The following is a 17,062-nucleotide window of genomic DNA, read 5'->3' on the forward strand; positions in this document are numbered from 1 at the left end:
TTTCCACAAAATTTGAATTTTGGAGAAATTGAGTAAGAAGCATAGAAAAGAAAGAACTAATAGAAGGAGACTGTGGTAATCATAAGATGCTACATTTTTCTATTCTCATGAAAAGTAGAAACCATAGAAATACTGGAAAAATAAGTTTTTGACCATTTTCTATTATTTATATCGATAGAAACCATATGATGTTATATATTTTTGGAATCAGTAAAAATCAAGCTTTCGAAAAATTGCACAGAAATGAAGTGTTCCTATTTAAAAAAACATAACTTTGGGTCATAGCTTCGTAATTGAAGATCCTGTTAAAAAGGCAAGCACGCCACTGGATTCTACTTAAAAAACTGCCTCTATAATGTTTTAATTTCAGAGCTCTATCATCAGTAGTAGCGGAGATATAAATTTATTTCGAAATCGCCATTTTTCCAATTTTCGCTAATAACTCGAAAACAAAAGAAGGTGGCCAAAAATGACTACTACTCTTGTTAGTTTCTCAGAAAAAGAGAACGAGAATGGGGTATCAGATTTTGTCTATCTCCTCTGGTTTGAAAGCTGTAGTGCTTAAATATCGAAATTTGCCCACCCTGTACAACTTACAGTAATGAATACTAAGCTTTAACGTTGATCGAATTTGAACGAATTGTCATCATTCAATCAGAAGAAGCTCATCCAGTGAATTTCAGGTGCCCACAAGTCAACCAGCCAGGCTGTTCAGCTTCATGAATCCGCTCGCTGTGGAGATCTGGCTCTACGTTCTGGCGGCCTACGTGCTCGTCTCATTCACCCTCTTCGTCATGGCTAGGTTCTCCCCGTACGAGTGGAACAACCCCCATCCCTGTCATCAGGACTCGGATATAGTGGAGAACCAATTTTCTGTGTCGAATAGCTTTTGGTTCATCACTGGAACGTTTTTGAGACAGGGGTCGGGGCTGAATCCCAAGGTTTGCGAGCATGTTCTAACTTGCATGTTGCATGTGTATTATCGTGAAATTTAGTATGTCCGAGCCTTGTTCATGATGACCTACGATGAACTGTCTTTCGTTCGGAAGCATATTCTGACTCAGTGAATTGGTAGATATTTTACAAATTTAATAATTGAGGAATTGATGTATCAAAAATCGTTTGGTATTTCTATAATCAACGTTTACATTTCATTCATGGATAAAGATAAAGCTATACTCCATTCACTTTTATTTTAGCACTCGGTTGGCCATGGAAATTTGACACATTTCACTCTGTATAGTATGAAAATGTGGGGTTATGAAGCTTGTCAAAACATTTTTGGGTTTTAAATCAACGCTATGTTGCCCGTTCTACTTAAAAGTTTCTGTTAGGTATTACGTATTTTATCACAATGTCGAATCTCTTTGGAAAATATGTGATGAACATAATTGAAGTTTATACAAACTGATTGAAGGCATACCAAAACAGTTATTTGCATGGAAAATACAGGAGTATAATATCATAATATGCACTAGTTTGAGGAGAGTTAATGTTCGTTATCTTCTTTGGCTAAAGTTTGAATACGTTACATCAGTTGTAGATTTCAAAAATATTAACCCGTAGATGAAATACCTATATGTTGCAGTGGTTGGGAATGGGTATCTCCCGAAGGAATTAACAGATAATTACAAAAATCATCTTGCATCAATATAAGTAAAGGGAATCAAACGAAAATTCAATCAAGATGAACTTCACCTTTGAACAAAAATTTCACATGAATAAACAATTAGCAGGACAACTGGCGCGTATTTGTGGCTGTTCATCTTAATACATTGATATAATAATAATAATTAGGTATTTATTGGTACCTTAAGACATTTAAAATGTATAGGACAAGTCGAATGAAAAATAGAAAAATCAATTTTCGGGAACTCATTCTACGATTACAATCATCGAAAATCCTGTAGTAAACTTTTTGCATTAATTCACTCAAACATAAAATTCTCAAATGCCACCACTTTTTTAGGTCTCCCAATACAAGGAAATTCTTTGCCATCCTCTTCATTCACAATCTTTCTGATTGTGAAATTATTCAGCTGAAATATGAGTCGTTTAGATTCAGATGAAACATATAAATTCTCTCACATTGCATATGTTCGCTACCGTCTGACGTATTGTGGATTTTAGAATATCATGCAGGGTATAACTATTTGAATGAGCGGACCTGAATTCTAAATAGCACTTCCTGAAACCCTGTCTTTTTTTTCAATCACTTTCGGCATTTTCGTAAAAAAAATGATATTAGTTGTGGCAACGGCGTTATGACATTTCATGAGCGCCAACCTTACTCCGTTCTAGTTACAAAAACTTGATAAAATTATTTCATGGCCAACCGACTGCTAAAATAAATTTGAATGGAGTATACGTAGAAATTTACATATTCAGTCTATAATTAATGCCATTATTTATGCACTCAGATTGTTGATCAAGGGTGGTCTGAATTGTTCTCAACAATAAGTTGCAAAATTAAGAATATTCACGTTAGTGAATATTTCAAACTGGAAATTCCATTGTCCATGATCAGAATTCTTTCTATCGCTCAATATCCTTCCTAAGTTTTACTGGTTATACCTACGACGCTAACTAATTCGACAAGAAAAACTATTTTTGTGTATACTCCATTCACATTTATTTTAGAAGTCGGTTGGCCATGAAATAATTTTCTGAAGTTTTTGTAACTAGAACGGAGTAAGGTTGGCACTCATGAAATGTCGTTAATGTCATAACGCCGTTGCCACAACTAATATCAATTTTTATTACGAAAATGCCGAAAGTGATTAAAAAAAGAGACAGGGTTTCAGGAAGTGCTATTTAGAATTCAAGTCTGCTCATTCAAATAGTTATACCCTGATATTTTAAAATCCACAATACATCAGACGGTAGCGAACATATTCAATGTAAGAGAATTTATATAATGTTTCATCTGAATCTAAACGACTTATATGTCAGCTGAATATTTCCAAAATCAGAAAGATTGTGAATGAAGAGGATGACAAAGAATGTCCTTCTATTGAGAGATCCAAAAAAGTGGTGGCATTTGAGAATTTTATGTTTGAGTGAATTAATGCGAAAAGTTTACTACAGGATTTTCGATGAATGTCATCGTAGAATAAGTTCCCGAAAATTGATTTTTCTATTTTTCATTTGACTTGTCCTATACATTGTGAATGTCTTAAGGTACCAATGAATACCTAATTATTATTATTATATCAATGTATTAAGATGAACAGCCAGAAATACGCGCCAATTGTCGTGTTAATTGTTTATTCATGTAAAATTTTTGTTCAAAGTTGAAGTTCATCTTGACTGTAAACTTCCTTTAATTCTTTTTACTTATATTGATGCAAGATGATTTTTGTTGAAGAATTTAACATTCTTGGAATTATCTGTTAATTCCTTCGGGAGATACCCATTCCCAACCACTGCATCATATGCATTTCATCTTCGGGTTAATACTTTTGAAATTTACAACTGATGTAACGTATTCAAACTTTAGCCAAAGAAGATAACGAACAATAACTTTCCTCCAGCTAGTGCATAATATGATATTATACTGATCTCATGTATTTTACATGCAAATAACTGGATTTAGTAAGCCTCCAATCAGTTTGTATAAACTTCAATTATGTTCGTCACATATTTTCCGAAAAGATTCGACATTGTGATAAAATACGTAATAACTGAAACTTTCACGTACAACGGGCAACATATATATATATATATATATATATTTATCCAGCATACTATGTTGCGTCCATACATTGTCTTTGGGCCATACACTATTGCGTCCTGAATAATAGTGCGTCCGTATACCGGACGCAGCATTGTTTTTCGAAGGTTTCTCTGGTATTTCGAGGGATTCAACGACAGGGGTGGTCGCAAATCGTGAAGGACGTCGAGAGCTATCTTTGGAACAACTATAGATTTCATTCATCTTTTGATAAAAGAGTTATTCTATGTTGAAAAACATATCTCCAGACGCAGTAAAGTGCTTCTCATGAAACCTAAAGTATATTTTTAGTTCACGCAAATTCCGCTTCGGGGGCGCTTCAAATGATGAAAACTGATATACAGTCAATATACATCTTTCACACGACGCATAATGTTGCGTCCTAAATCTGGCAACTGTGTATACAAGTAAACCAAGTTGTATTTGCACAACTGAAATGATTTAGCTTCCTAGGCTCCAAGGTCATCCCGAAAGTCTGTTAGGTGAATAATTGGATTCTGTCTCTAGAGCAATAGCAGGTCACATTGAAGTGCCCTTATGGTGTTCTTTTGACTGATATTGTCATTATTATTTTTTCGAATGAAAAAAAATTATTTCTCACGTGAATTTCATTCCACTTCAATTAGAAATCAAACGATAACACTTTCCAGAGAATTATCGGATTTATAAATTGACATGAAAGGTATCGCTTTATCCGCTTATCTTATGTCATCTCATTTCACTTGTGAATTAAATTTTTTTTATTCCACTGGATGAATAAACGTCAACTTCCCTTGTTGCTAGAGGCATTCATTCATTCATTCATTCATTGCTGTATCCCGTTACCGGAAATAAATCTACAAAAAGAAGAAGAAAAAAAAAAAAAAAAAAAATTCGAACAGACTTGTAACTTCTTAGTGCTAGTTGCGATTGTGTGCCCTCCTGTGACTAAAGAGACCCAACCGTGACCTGCAGATCCTTCCACACTCAGGGCATGGATAGTCTCCAACCAGATCTGACCGCCGCTGTATCCTTCTCGATTCTCCATTATAACTGTGGACCAAAGACCTCCACTGTGACCTGTCTAACGCTAGTTGTTCCCAGTTATGATTAGCATTAACTGATTTTAGGGATTGATGTAGTGTATCCTTAAACCGCCTCTACATTTCCTTCAGTTCCCGAGGGACCAGGAACCTAGCTATAGAGTCATACGGTCATACAGAGCAGTTTTTGTTGATCGGTCGTCTGTAGGCCATCTGGCCTTTGTGAATTGGTGTATTCTCCAGATTCTATGTTCTTATGTTGTTATCTACTACTTTCTTCATCGTCTTCAATAGAAACGATGTTGAATTAATTGTTCTTGAAGATTGTGGGTCCCCATTTTGGTGTGAAGGGAACTTTTGTCCTTGTCCATTTTCTGTGTATATGACTCATTCTAAGCAGCTTCTGGTTATCTTCAGAACATGAAGACGAATCTCTTCTAGGATTTTTCTTCACACTTCTGGTGATCTATATAGATTGAAGCAAACATCGTCTTTTAAATATCCCAATCTTCCTTCTTCTTGGTCTATATTGCTGTATCGATTCTAGTTATCGGTTTACTACCTGTGAAGGTTGTTTTGGAAAAACTGAAAGATCGTTCCTGTTCTCCTTCGGTGTATTATCTGTCTGGCTTATTGAGCGATATTGTGGGGTTGATTACTCCTTTTGCTATGACCTTTTGTATTCTGTGTGCTGTGGGATTAGAAGTGACATTACCACAAAAATTAAAAAGTTCTACAAATTATGTCAACTCTTGTATATATGTAGTGTCCGTGTAATATATTAATTAATAAGGACTGTCTGTCAAAGTGTATATCACAGAGATGCGAGATCTGATTGAATTTAGAACAAATCATATTGTACACATATGACTGAAACAATATATTTATTCTGGGCGTAGTAAGGTTGAACAAGCGTACGTTGAACAGCCTCCATTAGTCCGAGAGCTGGCAACGAAATTCGGTAAAAGTTTTGTACTGGCGCATAATTTAATATGATTTAGTATTGAGGGTGTACTTAAGTCAGCACCCACTCTCAAGGTCAGGTAGTGGAACACCTAGCGGCGACGCGCTTTGATGTAGGTATATGAAATTACAACACACTCTACAAGTATTTTGTAATGATTGAAAACTGTCACTAGTTCATAGAACAGAAAACTTAAAAAAGTGGTCAGATCTCATTTTAGTGAAACGCGGTGTCTCAGTACACCACATAAGTTGCTGCCTTGACGATGTTGTTTCAAAAGAATTGTATTGGCTGAAACTGCATTTACTGCTCAAATATCATATATTATTTGTGAATAAAATATTCAGACCACATATCAATAGAAGAGAGGCAGTCAGCAGTCACCCCAAAGTACGGATATTGTAATTTTATATAAATCAAAGAGCGTCGCCGTCAGATGTTCCACTACCTGACCTTTTAGCGTGGGTACTGATTCACATACACCATCAAAACTAACTCATATATAATTATGATCCATTACAAATCTTTTGCCGATTTTCGTCGCCAGCTCTCGGAATATATGTCATTGTGATGTGTATGGCAATCGTATATTGGGTTCCAAGCAATGCATCCAGTTTGTTCGTCACAAATGTATTGAACAGCAAAATCATGGTTTCCGGATCAGAAAATATATGCTATTACGCACGATGAATTCATACAACCTTGGCCTCGTACCAAGTAAATGATTAACATGAGGAACAAATGTGAAATTTTGATCAAAACAACGCCAAGGTCTTTTATCTCCGTTTTTTTGCTCAGGACGCTGCCATCAAGACTATAACTATACAGTAAATAGTTCTTTTTCCTGGTGTACGTGGCGACATTGCACTCAAAAATGCTCAATGTTTTGAGCAACAATTAGTTGATTTCTGCCACACCAAATCAAGAATCAGTCCACAAAGCACGCTGCAGAAAACGCAGTCTTCAATAGAGCCTATATCACCAAAGATTTTAAAATCGTCGGCATCAGCCCATGCACGAATAGGATTAATTAGATGCATCCTCACTTGTTCAAACTTCCGGGAGTGGATAACTGGAGTGGAAGGCCTCTAAAATTCCCTGATCGACTTTTTGTTCCAGATCGTAATGCGAGAGGTTAGGCCAATTAGTTTCGAACTCTTGTAAGTTTTGCTTCAGATGGATCTTAATGGTGGATCAGTTCCTCTTCTGTTATTTTATATTCGATTATCCTATGGTCAGAGATTGATGGTTTGGTCACCATTTCCCAAGCTTTAACACTTCTTCTGGACGCTGCGTTGACCATTGTTACGTCCAGAACCCCTTTTGTTGCCCTAGTGACAGAACCAGGTGTTGTCCCCATGTTCTTGAGATAGTTCTTCATTCTGCCAGAGTTTTGCAGGCCAGAATAATCTCCAATTCTGTAACGTTATTAGTTCTCAGATCTAAAAATTCTTCAATCAGATTTACCATTCAAACTTATGCCCTGGGTATGAAGCCCCCTGTTCGAACATTGATCCTTTGTATTTTTCACTTTTCTGTTCTTCGTTCACTACCACATTATTTTTGCCAGCGAAGGGAATACAACACAAGAAATTCTTTGAGCTCTTTTTCTGGCAGAACTTTATGGAGCTTTATTGCATGTATATACACGCTTTTTCAACAACTTGGCATATGCCAAGTTGTTGAAAAAGCCTAATTGCAATATATGCGAGCTTTATCATTCTGAAAAACTGCTTTGGTCTTTGGAGGTACAAATGAGAGCTTTGGTTATTTGTCTATGCCATAAACTTCTCTCAGATGGAAGTAAGGAATTCGCATTGTGTCTCTCTATATACCCTGATAAAGTATGAATTCTGCAAGCGGACAAGATGTGCATAAGAGTTTTCGTCGATCACGGCTAGCCCTGCAAGATGTTGAGGTGACCACTTGCATTATATTCTTCTTATACTACCTAGTATTCTAGTATCTAGTATCACTCCATCTTGATGAACAAATCCTCCCGTTTCCGACATCAGCTCAGCCGACTCCAGAAAAGCAGAAGATGATTTTTACAGCAAGTCATGGTCTTTCAATCTTGAAATATATAAAGTATATGTTTACTCATATGATATTCGAATGAAAACTTCAGTTTTGCTTGTCTAATCTGGCTTTCTAATATCTTTTGTTCTGCTGGCGTGATAGATTTTCTTACTAGCTCAAGATCTATTCATATGTCGGATATTAGCTTCACCAAAGCACTCCAGCTCTTTGACATTGATTTTATGATGAGCTACTATTCCCTTGAGTGGGTCTTGACCTCTCAATAATCTTCTTCCATTTCCAACTTTTGTGTATTGGTGGTATTGCAAACCTTGAAACCCCTGTCTTCCTGCATTCGAGGAAAGTATATCCTTTGTATCGAAGAGTTACAGTTACAATTTGTTCGGCGCATCTGTCGAATCCCCCAGACCTGCTACCGCGACCAAAGCGGTCTATTGTGGCACACAAACAAGCTCAAAGAGCTAAACTTCTACCTCCAGTGCCATCTTCCAAAGGGAAGAGGTGATAACAGAGGAGGAGTAGTTCATGAGTTCCCCTAGAACCAGCCTGAGCGAACCTTGTCTGCCGCTGGGCAGTCACTGAGGATATGCTCAATGATTTCGTCCTCCTATAAGCAAAGAGAGTTCTTGTATATCGAAGAGCTAGGATGCAAGCTACGATTCATATTCAAACCCTTCTATCGAACTCGAGAATTTCATTTGCCGTCCATTTAACTACCCTGAGAGAGTAGTGACTCTCCAGACTGCCAAATTGTTCGTAGGATAAACGTAGGATAAACTAACCACTGTGCAGTTAATGCATTCCTAATTTAAGTTATCTCCAGAGCACCACTCTCTCACATTCATTTGTTATAAAAAAAAACGAAAATGAAATATATAACGTTTTTAAAATTATTACATAATCACTAAAGCTCTTCTTGACAAAAATACACTTAAAGAGTGTTTGAAACATTCTGAAATACGATTCCCCAAGTGAGCAGTCCACAAACTAAGGATGATAGCCATCATAAATATAGAGGTGTTTTGAAAGATGAAAGTTGTAATAACTGGAGCCAATGTTATAATACGATCACGTCATCGAGTTCGAATATTCCTACTGTACCAGATTCTAAAACATATGTGGCAACTACGCTGGACGCAACAACATGCTAATGGTGAAAAATTGAATACAATTCGGACGCAGCATGGTGCTACATATGAAAACAAAATATACGCCGGACGCAATAATGGTAGGACCATGAAAGGACGCAATAATGTGCGTATATCAACTTCTTTATTAATAAAGATATTTGAGATCTGAAACGACCAAATTACGTAATTTTTTGCGTAGATTAATATACTTCGATCAGATTCCACCTAGGTAGCGTATTTCTGGGAGACGCAATAAGGTTGCTTTTTGAAAGGACGCAATAAAGTATGCCATAACATATAACATATATATATATATATATATATATATATGTTGCCCGTTGTACGTGAAAAAAAAAATATATATATATATATTATCAAAATATTATCAAAATCTCATCTACCATACAATGGTGTGAGATATTTCATTATATACTATTAACATTCAATTCGGGCAACATAACGTTGATTTAAAAACCCAAAAGTTTGTTGACTAGCGTCCCAACCCCACATTTTCGTACTATACAGAGTGAAATGTCTCAAATTTTCATGGCCAACCGAGTGCTAAAATAAAAGTGAATGAAGTGTAGCTAATAATTTCATGTTTAAATGAATTTTTATGTAGGTATTATCGTTTGTAATTCAAGATTTTGATCGAAATTAGACGATTATTATCATCTTGACAGAAATGAATCACAATTTTCACAAATCAATTATTTCTTGTCCTACAAAGAGTAACAATATCAATTTCATTACCAGCGTTATTGCAACTTGATTACCATGAAGTGAATTCAATTCGTGGACACTTTTCAACACAGCTTCTTGGATTCAGAAAATGAAAGGTGATGGTTTTTCCAAATAATTTTCATAAGACTTGTGATTATGAATCTTCTGGTTTCTCAGGAACTATAATTCAACGCCTTCAATCGTCTTTTTTTGTCTGTGCATTCGCCAATTTGCAACGACATAACTTCAGTTCTCAGATCTTACTGTAAGCCCCTACATCGTTATTTCTTTTTATGATTTCGCATTTCTTGGGTGCAATCAACGTTGATTTACTTACTGTTTCAGTTTTAAGAAACCTCAAAACAATTTCTACTATTTTCATAGTCAATTATTAGTTCAAATGAAAATGTGTTCATTCTCAAAGAGAGAAGAAAACAGATTGCTTATTATAGACTCAAAACTTCGATATCGGTAAGGAAGCCTTGGAAATGCTGAATCATTAAAGGCTTCAATCGTATCGAACGAATATAATCTCATTTTAAAATTAGCAATTTAAAAAAAAACTTCTTTTTTTCCATAGAAATTCTATGCTTACACGTCGTTTTAGAGCTAAAACTTCGTTCAATCAAACGGTGCATACGGCCATTAGTGATTTTTAGAACCTGTAAAAAAAATTAAAATATGTCAACCCGTCACGCCTTCCAAAGGCTGTATCTTGGAAGGGAGGTCGATTTCGAAAAAAAATTTTTAGGGACTACCCCTGCTTATTTTCATCGAGGAATCATCTCCCTAAGTCCTTCACATTTGTTCACAGGCATATAGGCCATTTCAACTGAATTTGCATTTCATACTTCGAGAATTTTTGGAATATGAAAATTGCAACTCCGCAAGAGATTTCTCTTTCATGAAAACGCATTTTTTTATTATACTTCTCCTAGAACAAAATGAGTATTCAACTGGAAATATAACTTGCTTCTTGATAATATATTAAAAATCGAACACCCCATTTATTAAATATTCATAGTTCTGCCTTTACCAATTCGATGATTAGCTGACTGAAATGTGTTGCTATAGAAACAATTCAAGAGACTTTTGATTGCATGCAGGTCTCAATAGAATAATAATGATGTTCCCAGTTAATACCTGCTGAATTCAGCATATCCCTATTGCTTTTGCAATGATGTCGGATCACATACTGTGAAAGCAGAGCCACAAAAACGAAACTTTCAAAATAATTGTGCATTTCAATAGGGAAATATCTGTTTTCAGGGTTCAACAAATTATAGGAGTCGCTAAAATTTCAACATTCAATGAAAGAAATAGGGCTCTTCTCGATTGAAAATGAAATGATACTCAGGAGAGTGTCAACATTGAACAGTCGGGTTTTATTTTGAAGGATTCGGAGACTTTATATTTATTATTTTCACTGAAATAAATTGTTTTCGTAGATATCTCGAAAGTAATTTGTAACCGACTTATTTGTTATAAAGAAATTATTATGTCTTGAAAGTGAATGTGTCTCAATAAACATGAAATCAGTAGTTCGATATGAAAAAGTTTATTCGCCCAATCACATACAAATTTTATCCTACGTCAGTAAAATGTGACGTACAAAATTAACACCTGCATTATTTACTGTTCTATGAAAAAATGCTCCAACAGGCCAAATTTTTTTTTCAATAACTTTTTATGTCTTATAATTGAAGAGTTCTTGAGTTCTTTTAGGCGTCAACCCTAACTTTGTGCCCGAAATGAATAGACCGTTGCTGAGAATGACTCGATCATTAATGTATTTTCTTGGCAACTTTTTTCATTCTAGGGATGAAATGTTCAAGCATATTGAATTCGGATATTCATTTTCTTATGTATTTGGAGTTCAAGGACACACATTTAGGAATGATTGATGATTTTGAAGTGCTATCGAAAACATGAGGGCCTTTTTGTCAGGTATTGAATAATGAATTCTCTGAAATCAAAATCATAATTACGAAAATAAATTCATTTGTAGTTAATACGTTTTGTATACAGTCAATTGAATGTTATTCGATCATTTTTCTACAGCGTAATGAATACCATAGATATAATTTTTTTTCACTTCCTACTCACTCTGTATGATATCATAATATTGAATCACGTTGCACTTCATTAACATTAATTGGTTTTCAATATCAAACGCATCGGAGGGGGGAAAATATTGGTGTATAGAATGAACAAAATGAATACCAAGTGAATCTAATTTGATCAAAATCGTTCATGTATTCCATTTCCATTTTATTTATACTATCAAAAGCTGGAAACTCGATATTCCTTCGAAACATATAATATATACAGGGTGTTTCCTAATTGAATGTCAATATTTATGGGGGTGATTTTTGGGCCCATTTCAAGAAAAAAACTTTATATGAGCATATGTCCTCAACGTCTTACCTTTAGATATACAGGATGGTATTATTTAGGCAGTCAGTGGCACGCCACTGACTGTATTCAGCTATGAGCAAATTTGATCTCTTGAATTTTGTTAGTCCGACGCACGGGTTTCATCTAAAAAAATTAAATCTACATATGTCCCTGCATGGTGATATTGTCATATATGTATGTATTAAAGATATTGTTATGATGATGCAGAGAAACGGTTTCTATTTTTTTAAGCGGAAACCGTGAATCGAATTGAAAAAAGGCAATTGATCAACTTTGGTAAGAAATGATTGGGAATTTCGAAAATAATTTTTATTTCAGGAAAAATCTGTGGCGTACCATCAATGTCTGCCAAAATAGGTAGGTCAATTTACGTACGAACGCTGGTGGAAATTTAAAAAAAGTGATGCTTTGAAAAATGCCTCATGATTCATATTATACATGTATGACAAGTTTCATTAAAATATTTGAAGTAGTATTGAAGACATTGATATTAAATGATTTATTTTTGAAAACTGTACTACGTTTAGGACATATGTTCATATAAAGTTTTTTTCTTAAAATGCGCCCAAAAATCACCCCCATAAGTATTGACATTCAATTAGGAAACACCCTGTATATATAATAATCCTCATGTTGTAGGCGAACAAAATGAGATATCTAGAGATGGTCATTTATCTTAGCGATGACAGAATTCAGGATGTAGTAGTCACCGGATTAACAAGCGCAAACAAACAGTATCTCGGCAATAACTTAAAATTAGTTGACACTTCGCTCGTATTGCCTCAAAGGGTTTCTTTAATATTATGAAACCGTCAAAAAATTAATGGCCTCCTGGGGAAGCCACTCTGCCACGCTGAACAATAAATCCTTCATGTAGGTACTTCATACATAAATATTAACTCGAGCTCGACAACTCGAGACTTGTATAACAAGTTTCCAATTACGCTGGGACTTTTCTTGTCCTGCAGGATTATTTATCTTCTCCTTGAGGAGGGTTATCAAGAAGATTCGCCGATCGCATTAAGAGGATTATGCTCCTCTGGATTCACGTAATTAGGAATCTTATGATAGAAAACAGATCAATAGAGTACATGTTATTCCATACAAAGAAGATTAAAATATTATGCAATAGCATCACAAAGTAAAGATGATCTTAACATTATTAAGTCATTAGAAACCACACACAATATTGGGTGAATTATTCAGAATTCGTTTTTTATTATTCTTACTATATTTCATGAATACAAACAGCTTTTCATAGAAACAGTCATAACATCTTGAAGTTATCTGAAATATGATACCTGCTCATTTACTTCTAAAAAAGCGTTTAAGTGCCACACAGAAATTTTTCTGTCAAATGTATAATTCCGAATTGCAGGTCGAAAGTCTGAGACACACGTTAGAATTTTGAGATGCAAATCAGAAATCTGTGAAACGAGTCAAAGTCAATGTTGACTTGCAAGTCGAAATTCTGAGATCTGAGTCCGAATTCTGAGTCGTATAGCGGAAATCTTAGATAGTGTTAAGAATCCTGAGTTGCAAGTGGTAATTCTGCCAAACAAGTCATAATTCTGAGTTACAAATAAGAATTCTTAAATGCTACTAGGAATTCTGAGTTGAAAATCAAAGTTCTTAGATAGATGTCAGAGTGAGCTGCAAGTCAAAACTCTAAGATACAAACCAGAATTCTGAGTTGGAAGTCGGAATATTGACAAGTCAGAATTCGGATTTACAAGTCGAAATTCTGAGATATAATTCAGAATTCCTACTTTCAGTTCAGAATTCTTATTTAGACTGGTCTTGAAATCCTGATTTACAACGCAGAATCCGACCTGTATCTCAGAAGTACGACTTGTAAGTCAACATTGCTACTCTTATCTCAAATATCCGACTTGGAACTCACTTGAACAAGCCATCACAACTTGAAGGTGAAAATTATTTGTATGTTATGGCTAAAGATAGGTGTGAACATAAACTTAAGATTAGCCGGCTAAACTTAGGTTTAGCTTCGGGTATTTGCTAATGTTAGTTTCTTCTATCTACATATTGAAAAAAAATATTTATGACACCTTATAAAGTTTTCGTAATTTCAACTTCTATCACTTTTATATCAACTTTGATTAATATTTCACTACAAGATTCATAACATAAATATGGCACATGATTTTGTAGATATATATTTACAGTGGTGGGCATGAGCTATTGAGGAATATAAAATAGCCTTCTGTCAGCAATGGAAAATTACAATTTCTCATTGTAATTGTTTCTTTTTTGTCAGAGACAAAAAAGAAATCTCAATTTATTGATGACCATCGATCTATAGTAAGTGTGTGGGTTCAGGTACTTTTTTCACCTTTTGGTAAACATGGATTCCAAGAAGTCAGGATTTTTATGGAGTGGGAAGGGGAATCCCAATGCAGCTTCACGCTAGCTTGCTTGAAACTTTGGTCGATTTTAGTACATGGGCTGGGGGCACTGCGAATTCTTGGGAGGCCATGCCATGCCCACCCTGGCCCCTATCTGTCTACGCCCATGCTCGGATGTTGTGAAAATATTCTTATATCCAAACCTGCCAGTTCAAGTCCTATATTCATTTTTGTTCTCACAGAAATAAATGCACTCTCATTTATGTTTATCATATATGATTCTTGGAAGTTACCAATTTACGAATTCCTAATAACGATATATTCGCAAACTTTCTAAGAGTCCTCACGACTCCATGCAGATTGCAGAAATAAATCAGTAAATAGTGATAACAAAATATATTTATATAAATTAACTGTGTTAAAATCAACTTTTCAATAAAAAGAGAATCGTGAAGTTCTACTTAATTTTCATTGTATATTACTGTTCATTTTAATTTCTGTTCAGACATTTTGATCAATATCTTTCAACAGGAACTTTTTCTTGTTCTATTTCAACTCTGTTTTGTTATTCAATTCACTTATTTTTTTTTTCATACACTCCAAAACAACTTTCTAAAATGTTTAACTTTCATATCATCATGGACAACTATTCGGTTTTTCGACCTTTTGTTTGCAATGGTATAATTTTCTGTCATATTATTTTCTTTAATGTCACTTCATTCACTTTTATTTTAGCACTCGGTTCGACATGGAAATTTGACACATAACACTCTGCATAGTACAAAAATGTGGGGTTATGACGCTTGTCAAAACATTTTTGTGTTTTAAATCAACGCTGTTGCTCGTTGTACGTAAAAGTTTCTGTTATTACGTATTTTATCACAATGTCGAATCTCTTCGAAAAATATGTGACGAACATAATTGAAGTTTATACAAACTGATTGAAGGCATACCAAATCTAGTTATTTACATGGAAAATACAAGAAATCAGTATAATATCATAATTTGCACTAGCTATAGGAGAGTTAATGTTCCATCGTTATCTTCTTTGGCTAAAGTTTGAATACGTTACATCAGTTGTAGATTTCAAAAATGTTAACCCGAAGATGAAATGCATATGATGCTGTGGTTAGGAATGGGTATCTCCCGAAGGAATTAACAGATAATTACAAGAATGTTGAATTCTTCAACAAAAATCATCTTGCATCAATATAAGTAAAAAGAATTAAAGGAAGTTTCAAGTCTAAATGAACTTCACCTTATTTGAACAAAAATTTCACATGAATAAACAATAAACAGGATAACTGGCGTGTATTTGTGGCTGTTCACCTTAATACATTGATATAATAATAATAATTAGATATTTATTGGTACCTTAAGACATTTACAATGTATACGACAAATGAAATGAAAAATAAAAAAATCAATTTTCGGAACTTATTCTACGATGACATTCATCGAAAATCCTGTAGTACCTACACTTTTCGCATTAATTCACTCAAACAAAAAATTCTCAAATGCCACCACTTTTTGGGTCTCCCAATAGAAGGAAATTCTTTGTCAACCTTTTCATTGACAATCTTTCTGATTGTGGAAATATTCAGCTGAAATGTAAGACGTTTAGATTCAGATGAAACATTATATGAATTCTCTTACATTGAATAATGTTCGCTACCGTCTTATATATTGTAGACATGAAAATGCCAGGATTAACTATTTGAATGAGCGGACCTGAATTCTAAATAGCACTTCCTGAAACCCTGTCTTCTGTCTTTTTCAATCACTTTCGGCATTTTTGTAGTATTATTATTTTTGATATTAGTTGTGACTAAGATGTCTAAAACTCTGGTGTACTCACTGATTCGATTTTGTTTTTAATTTCGTGGGGATATGGGATCAGTTTCGTTTTTCTCACTGTAGGTAGCGCTGTTTAGAATTTGACAGAGCATTGTCAATTGATATTTGAAAATAATTTGAATACTTTCCTACGACTTACGAATATGTTGTATTTATAAGCGATTATTGGTGTGTGAAAATGTATTAGTTTCGAGAAAGGGGTGTAGAACATTCATTTATTCAACATTACGTTCAGTAACTTCAGTTTTCTGTATGGACAATCAAGAACTACCTACAGCTAAGAATTCGGTGTTGTTGGAATTTGACGCAGAACCAAATCAGATGAACGAACATTTGGGACGGATAAAGCAAAGTTTTATGGCAACTTCAGTAATATTTCAAAGAAACTGTATTGGGAATACGTAATGTGAATAGTGGGCATGTATTGAGAAACAGAAATACATAAATCTATTCTAGTCTGTTCTTCAAATATTCTTCATGAGTAGATATAGTGAAAATTCCCTTTCCATCAACTGAATATATTGGACATTTGACCAATCAACTGTGTTTTAATCAAATCATATTGAATTACCCTCCTCATGAATTCAATTTGTGAAACGGAAATTAACTTGAAGAAGAATAGTAAATACTCCTTCGAACCCTTATTCGATAATGTTGAAATATTGACAGATTTGTTTCTGCAACGAAAATTAAACTGTAAGTGACAAATATTCCTTAACAGCTGACAAAATGGGCCAGTTCATATTTTGAATTCGTTGATCGATGTTCGATATCAACGCAAAATAAAATGAAACGAGAGAGTATCATTG

At 34.6% G+C, this 17,062-nt stretch overlaps 1 protein-coding gene across 1 annotated transcript in view; it reads left to right on the forward strand.

The window, feature by feature from the left end:
- LOC123323010 (glutamate receptor ionotropic, kainate 2) overlaps positions 1–17,062 on the forward strand; it is a 540,373-nt gene that overhangs the window by 457,628 nt on the left and 65,683 nt on the right. Inside the window, exon 12 of the mRNA XM_044911184.1 lies at positions 684–941. Coding sequence (XP_044767119.1) covers positions 684–941 — 258 coding nt within the window. The remainder of the gene's footprint in view (positions 1–683; positions 942–17,062) is intronic.

The sequence above is a fragment of the Coccinella septempunctata genome, chromosome 1, assembly GCF_907165205.1.
Source record: "Coccinella septempunctata chromosome 1, icCocSept1.1, whole genome shotgun sequence".
NCBI classification, from domain to species: domain Eukaryota; kingdom Metazoa; phylum Arthropoda; class Insecta; order Coleoptera; family Coccinellidae; genus Coccinella; species Coccinella septempunctata.